Source organism: Lathyrus oleraceus, chromosome 5, assembly GCF_024323335.1.
Source record: "Lathyrus oleraceus cultivar Zhongwan6 chromosome 5, CAAS_Psat_ZW6_1.0, whole genome shotgun sequence".
Classification (NCBI taxonomy): domain Eukaryota; kingdom Viridiplantae; phylum Streptophyta; class Magnoliopsida; order Fabales; family Fabaceae; genus Lathyrus; species Lathyrus oleraceus.
The window spans coordinates 400,166,246-400,173,214 of record NC_066583.1 but is presented as its reverse complement, the minus strand read 5'-3'; the positions used below and the strand labels follow the sequence as shown (position 1 = coordinate 400,173,214).

Sequence of the window (6,969 nt, the reverse complement as noted above, 5' to 3'; positions counted from 1 at the left end):
AATAATGATCTTATTTGAGTTGTGAGAACTCAGGTGCATGTTGCCATACATTGCGAGTTAGTTCCCCATCACTTAAGTCTTCTTTCCCTTGTTGGCTTGAGTTGGATATTGATTAGAAAACCCTGTAGAGCCGAGTGGACCCATAAGATAGGGAACCCACTGAGATTATTATCTCACTCCATGTTGTTGATTATTTTTCAGGTGATTCTGAGCAGGCGAAGCGTAAGGATAAGATAGAGTGATGTCTTGCTTACCTGATTTTTGGATGGCTACTCCACTGTGTGGATATTTTTGAGATCATTGTATAATGGTCTAGCTCCTAGTTTTTATTTTGGGCAGTTTTGTGTATGTTTTGGTGCCATGTTATGTTTCTTTTGGGCATGTAAATATGTACACTATTGCCGCTAGGCGCTTATATATTTCAGTACCAGTATTACACTATGTATAATATGTATTTTGGACATATATTATATGTGGGTGTTACATAATAACTTGTTCTTTTATACAAAAAATTATCAAATAAATTATTAAATAAATATATTTCAACCATGTATATATTTTGTTATTTTAAATCATGATTCAGTATTTTAATTCAAATAATTTCATATGAGTGTTAAATTGTTTTTTTAAAGGTAGATAACCTATTTTTGCATGATGAATTTATTGAAAATTTAATATATTTTTCTATTTTCATTTTTATTATCATTTCATGATATTGATTTTGTATTTATTTAAAATTTCTTAATTTTTTATATAAATAATATTCCTACAAAAAGTAATAAATTTTTGAATCATATAATATATTTTTGTAAAACCTATCCTTTACAAAATTATCATTAATCAATTAAAGATCTTAAATAGGAAATGATTACAATATCAATCAATAATTTAATTTCCATTTAAAAAAGATTAGTTATCGAGCCTTTTACATTTTTTTTAACTAACTGTATATTATAATTTTATTATAAAACAAAAATAAAACTTAAGAAAAAATAAAATTAAAAATACATTACAATGCAAGCTCGATTAAATTTATTATAAAGAAATATCGACTAGATAATTTGAATAAAACAACGAAAGTAAACCATTGTGATGTAAATCATAAGTTGAATCTTGGATATAAACATTTTTTCAATGAGTACGATCGAAATTTTTTTACTTACTCTTATAAAATCGACAAAAGGTAGAAAATTTTATTAATTAAGATAAAATTAATGGTCATATAAAATACAATACGAAAGATATATTATGATCATTATTTTACTCTCCATTAAGGTTTTGATATTAAGGTTTATATCAAAAGATTAATTTTACCCATTTTTGTTTCATTGGCTGTTTAAAAATAGAAATCTACTTTTGGAGTACTTAGTTTTGATTAAATATTTAAAGATGTACTTGCTTATTGATAAGAGCTATAATTTGGTACCGAATAATCGAAAAGTAAAATAACATTTGGTATAATAGTAAAATGGTTAATAGTTTGACTATTATTGTTATAAATTTTCTCATGTCTTATTTTAAATTATAAAGATGCAATAATATATAATTTTAATTATATTGAATATTAATTGCTTTAAATTATTTTGTTACTTTTCTTGTTTGAATTCTTATAAACCTTTTTTAGAATTGTCTATTAATTTTCACTGATCTAATAATTTTAAATTAGAGTTCTGATCATGTGCAACACACTGGAGAGTATAAAAATATAACTTTGATAAGATTTGTGAATCAAATATATTATTAAAATATTTAATAGTTAGAATTAAATATCTTAAAGATTATATTAATTTTGTACATTTAGTGATTATTGCATATAAAAGTTCATAATTATTTCTATTATACAAATAAAAATATAAATGAAATAATAAGTTACTAATTAATCGTTACTTTAATAAACCAAAATAGAAACAAACAAGCCCTAACAAATTACACTACAATGATATAGTGCCATACCTATAAATTAACGCATACTGCAGAGACAAATCATTAATATATTCTACATAAAAATTATAAGTATACACATATTAAAATTATGATGATGGAGAAGAAATATATTTCTCTTTTCATGGTTGTGATGGTTCTAGGAATGATGATATCAAAATTTGAAGCACGACAAATTGACGACATTACATGCCTCGAGGCTCTTTTGTCCTTGTTGCCATGTCTTCCCTTTTTGCAAGAAATTAGAGGTGCTACACCACCTAAAAACTGTTGTGATGGAGCAAATACTTTAAATCAAAAAGCCAACACCATCCCAATTCGAAGGAATGTTTGCAATTGTCTCAAACCTGCAGTATCGAGATTTGGAGTTAAACCTGACAAATCAAAATAACTACCACTACTTTGTAACATTACTCTGTCGGTTCCTTTTGATCCTAGCATTGATTGCAACACGTAAGTAATATTTCTTCATAATACTTGATATAAAAATATGAGATGCATATTTTTTTAGAGTTTAATCTTTGGGGTAAATATTTTTATTTTTTAAATTAGAATAAATAAAAATATTTACATCCTTATCGTCTAATACATACGTCTCCTCCACGAAATCAACAATCCATAGTATTATTTGAAATAATTCTATTTCACGGGGACAATGTTTATCGCAAAGATATATAAAATAATTATCAAGATAGACATTAAATTGACAATTAGAAAATCAAAAAATTGTAACACCTCTTATTGATGGAAGCAATTTATAAATGTATTTAGAAATTCTTAATTCCATTAGTATATGTATTTTCTCTTTTTAATTAAGTTCAAGTTGTCACTCCCTTAATGTATTTTTTAAAATTATTTTGATTTTGTTATTCTCTTCTTCTTTTTTACTATTGTCCAACACACCTACTAATTAGAAAAGATTAAAAAATAATGTTAATTCTTAAAACTCATACATCCACATTTATGGTCTAATAGGTCATATACTAGAACTACAATTTTAAGCTTTTTACATTATTTTAGAAATTAAATCATAAAACATGTTAACAAAATACGTGTTAAAAAAACTCACCCAAATAAAAAACTAATAAAATAAAGTTAAACTACGAACATATATTTTTGTTGATAAAATAACTAAACGATTGAAACTTAATAAAAATATATTGTTTGTGTACAATATTTGTGCAATGATTATTTACATTGTGAATCAATTATATTCCTCGAACTGTTTAAACCATTTAAATTTATTATAATTACTTTTGAATTCATCTATAAGATTATTTTCCTCTTAATTCACCTTAATTCAAACCTTAAAGTTTTTGATATTGAATCAATTTATTTTAAATAAAGGATATTATTATATATCTCTCTTTTATGATAAATCTTGTAGGACATAAACCAAACCTAGCAAAATAAATTTGTACATCCTGTTAGAGTGATGTTTAAAATTAGTATTATCAACAACATATTCATAATACTTTGTAGAACTCTTCAACTTGGATTTTATCAAACTTTTTGGAAAGTATTGTAGTCCAAATATTTACCAATATGCAGTATTCATTATTAAATTTTATGTGAAGTGTAACATCCACATATAATATATATCTAGAATACATATTATACATAGTGTAAATTTGGTACTGAAATACATAAGCGCCTAGAAACACAGTGTACATATACATATACATGCCAAAAATAATTACAACATGGCACAAAATATACATAAGAGTGCCCAAAATAAAACTACTGATATTGATCATTAGACAATGATCTCAAAAATATCTACACAGCGGAAAGAAAAGCCACACTCATCAGGTAAGCAAGACATCACTCTATCTTGCCCTTACCCTTCTCCTGCTCAGAACCACCTGAAAAATAATCAACAACATGGGGTGAGATAATAATCTCAATGGGTTCCCTATCTTATGGATCCACTCGGCTCTACAAGGTTTTCTAATCAATATTCAACTCATATCCAACTCAAGTCAACAAGGCAACAAAGACTTGAGCGATGGGGAAACTAACTCGCAATTGTATGGCAACATGCATCTGAGTTCTCATAACTCAACCATGATCATTATTCAAATCACAACACATCAATTCCCGAACGGACTTACGTCTAAGCTAGGCCCAGTTCATGCATGCTCGTATGATTCGACTTTCACTATGGATATCTGGTTCCCCTATGGGACTCGAACCCACTTTTAAGAACCATCACTCGTATGAGACTCAAACCCACTTTGAGTCTCTTTCACCGTATGGGCCACATCCCACTTAGGTGTCCACCTTTCCCCCATGTCCACCATGGTTGGGGCTCAAACCTAATTTAGGCTTGAATCATTGGTCCCACATCCCAATGCTTACTCATCTAAGTTTACCAATAGAGATGTGTACCATCACAGAAAATACACACTCTGAATACATGAACGGTTCCATATATCATTGGTTCCACGAACCATAACAAAATCCATCAATCACAGGCGACTTCATTCACCCTAATACACAAATATTAACACAGCATGTTCCATACAATGCGTCTCATTCTCAATCATGGCAATAATTCGTACACGACCTCCATATAAGCGTCGTACGAATGAATACCGTCATTCAATGTTATCTAAGTCATAAACCTCACTCATGACCTAATACCAATCCTAGGTTAACTTACTATATTCATCATGTAATTCTCACCATTAACATGTATTCAACATAAACATAACATCGCAATTGATTAATGGTTGGAAGAATGCATTTAAAAACACTTAAGAAATGAATTTTGAAGTTTTTAACTTAAGTCAATCGATTGGTTGGGGAAGCCCAATCGATTGGTTCCTCTCAAATTTCTATTTTTCAAAGTTTGATGGGTGTCAATCGATTGGTCCTACTAAAATTTTCCACTGTTTATATATAGCAAGTTTGTGCAATCGATTGTAATGTAGTGTCAATCGATTGGTCCTGTAAAAATCTCATTTTTTCTGCAAAACAAATGACTGTCAATCGATTGATGACAGAGGCCAATCAATTGGTCTACTCACATTTTCACACTTCACTTCACAGACACCATTTTCCTCTGTTTTACCATTTCTAACAAAATATCACTTCTTCTTCCAACAAAACCCATCATAATACATGTTCTTATACACATATAAATCAAGGATTCCAAGCTCACAATCACAATGATTTCAAGGTTATAATCACAACCAATTATTTCACCACAACCATAACAAATCATGTTATCATAATAATTATAAGAACACAACAAGGCACATGTTCAAGGTAATCAACAAGAGCAAGAAAATATTCATAATATAGCATAGGTTTTCGTGATTTGTCTAACATTCTACAAGCCTAATCCTTTAGAAATCTAGGGTTTCTAACTAGAACCCACCTCAAGAAATTGAAGAGGAGAAGTTGTGGAAGATGAGATGAGGATGGGGATGATGGTGTTGGTTCCAAGCTTTTCTTCTTCTTCTTCTTATTCTCCACTAGCCTTGCTTTCCCTTCTTCTCTTGAGCTTCCTCTTCCTTTCTATGCTTTCCTTCTTTCCTTCTAATGGTTCTACTTATAAATATCCACAGGGCAAGTGTTATAACATGTGATGGTGAGTGGGTCAATGTTACTAGCAAGTGGCCATTATAATTTGTGTGGTTAGTAAGTGGTTTCTAGTAACTACAAATATCTCAAGTGGCACCAAACTTATAATATTTGTTCTACCGGAGCTATTGACCCATTATTACTGTTATCAAAATGTCCCAAATAAATAAAGGTCAGTCCCAATTAATATTAATTAAGTCAACCTGAACCCACTATTTACTCTATTTATCCCAATCGGTAACTGTTAGAGCACATAGGAACTCAATCGATCTCAATTAATAGGAATTTAGGTATTTAAGGAAATAAGGGGTATTACATCCTCCCCCCCTTAAATAAAAATTCATCCTCGAATTTAAATATTACCTGGAAGAGATGAGGGTAAGCTTCTCGCATTTTTGTCTCCAGTTCCCAGGTAGAATCACCCGGATGTGATTCATCCCACTCAACCTTAACGAGAGAAATCTCCTTATTCCTTAATACCTTAACTTCTCGTTCTGAAATGCGACTTCGTAGAGGTTCGAAAGTTAGATCTGCTTCTACTTCTATTGAATTTGGAAGAATAGGCTGAAGAGAGTCTGGAATGGACTTCCGGAGTTGAGATACGTGAAAAATATCATGCATTTCTGATAGAGAAGGTGGTAAAGCTAATATGTAGGCTACTTCTCCAATCCTCTCTATAATCTGGTATGACCCTATGTTTCTCGGACTTAGCTTCCATGACTTAAACGGTCCTTTCAGTCTCAACCTCGGAGTCACCTTCAAAAATACATGGTCACCTTCATCAAATTCCAATGGTCTTCTCCTGTGATCCGCATAGCTCTTTTGGCGACCTTGTGCTTTCTTCATCTCATCATGGACCATCCTTATCTTTTTGGTAGTCTCTTAAATAATCTCCGGTCCTAAGATCTTTTCTTCACCAACTTCCGTCAACATAAAGGTGTTCTACATTTCCGTCTATACAAGTCTTCATAAGGAGCCATCCCAATACTTGCATGATAACTATTGTTATATGCGAATTCAATCAATGGTAAAAGCTCATTCCAATTCCCTCCACTTTCAAGTATACAAGCTCTTAACATATCTTCTAGTGTCTGTATTGTCCGATCAGTCTGACCATCCGTGTGAAGATGATTAGAAGTACTCAAACACAATCTTGATCCCATAGCTTGTTGGAATGCTCTCCAAAACCTTGAAGTAAACTTTGGGTATCTATCGGACACAATGCTAGTAGGAACACCATGCAACCTAACAATTTTTGAAATGAACAACCGTGCAAGATGACTTGCCTTGTAAGCAGTCTTCACGACCAAGAAGTGCGTGGACTTAGTCAAACGATCCACAATCACCCAAATTGAATCATAACCACCTTGGGTCCGAGGTAACCCTACTGCAAAATCCATTGAAATACTATCCCATTCCCAAACTGGAATCTCTAAA

At 31.0% G+C, this 6,969-nt stretch overlaps 1 protein-coding gene across 1 annotated transcript; it reads right to left on the bottom strand.

Annotated features, from left to right (window-relative positions):
- Nucleotides 1-1,931: 1,931 nt before the first annotated feature.
- LOC127081030 (uncharacterized) lies at nucleotides 1,932-6,393 on the bottom strand. The gene is made up of 3 exons (XM_051021320.1): nucleotides 5,896-6,393; nucleotides 2,131-2,208; nucleotides 1,932-1,970 (listed from the first exon to the last, which is right to left on the bottom strand). Exons 1-3 carry the CDS (start codon nucleotides 6,391-6,393, stop codon nucleotides 1,932-1,934), a joined length of 615 nt encoding a protein of 204 aa, XP_050877277.1.
- Between the last annotated feature and the right edge of the window lie 576 nt (nucleotides 6,394-6,969).

Bases quoted from the DNA above. Each gene is read 5' to 3' on its own strand.
- LOC127081030 (XM_051021320.1), bottom strand. From the start codon at position 6,393: ATGGTCCATGATGAGATGAAGAAAGCACAAGGTCGCCAAAAGAGCTAT. The intron at 2,209-5,895 runs GTAATATTTAAA...CCATCACAACAG, and splicing joins CTTACCCTCATCTCTTCCAG to TTTTTAGGTGGTGTAGCACC. The intron at 1,971-2,130 runs GTAATGTCGTCA...TTGTCTCTGCAG, and splicing joins ACAAAAGAGCCTCGAGGCAT to TATGCGTTAATTTATAGGTA.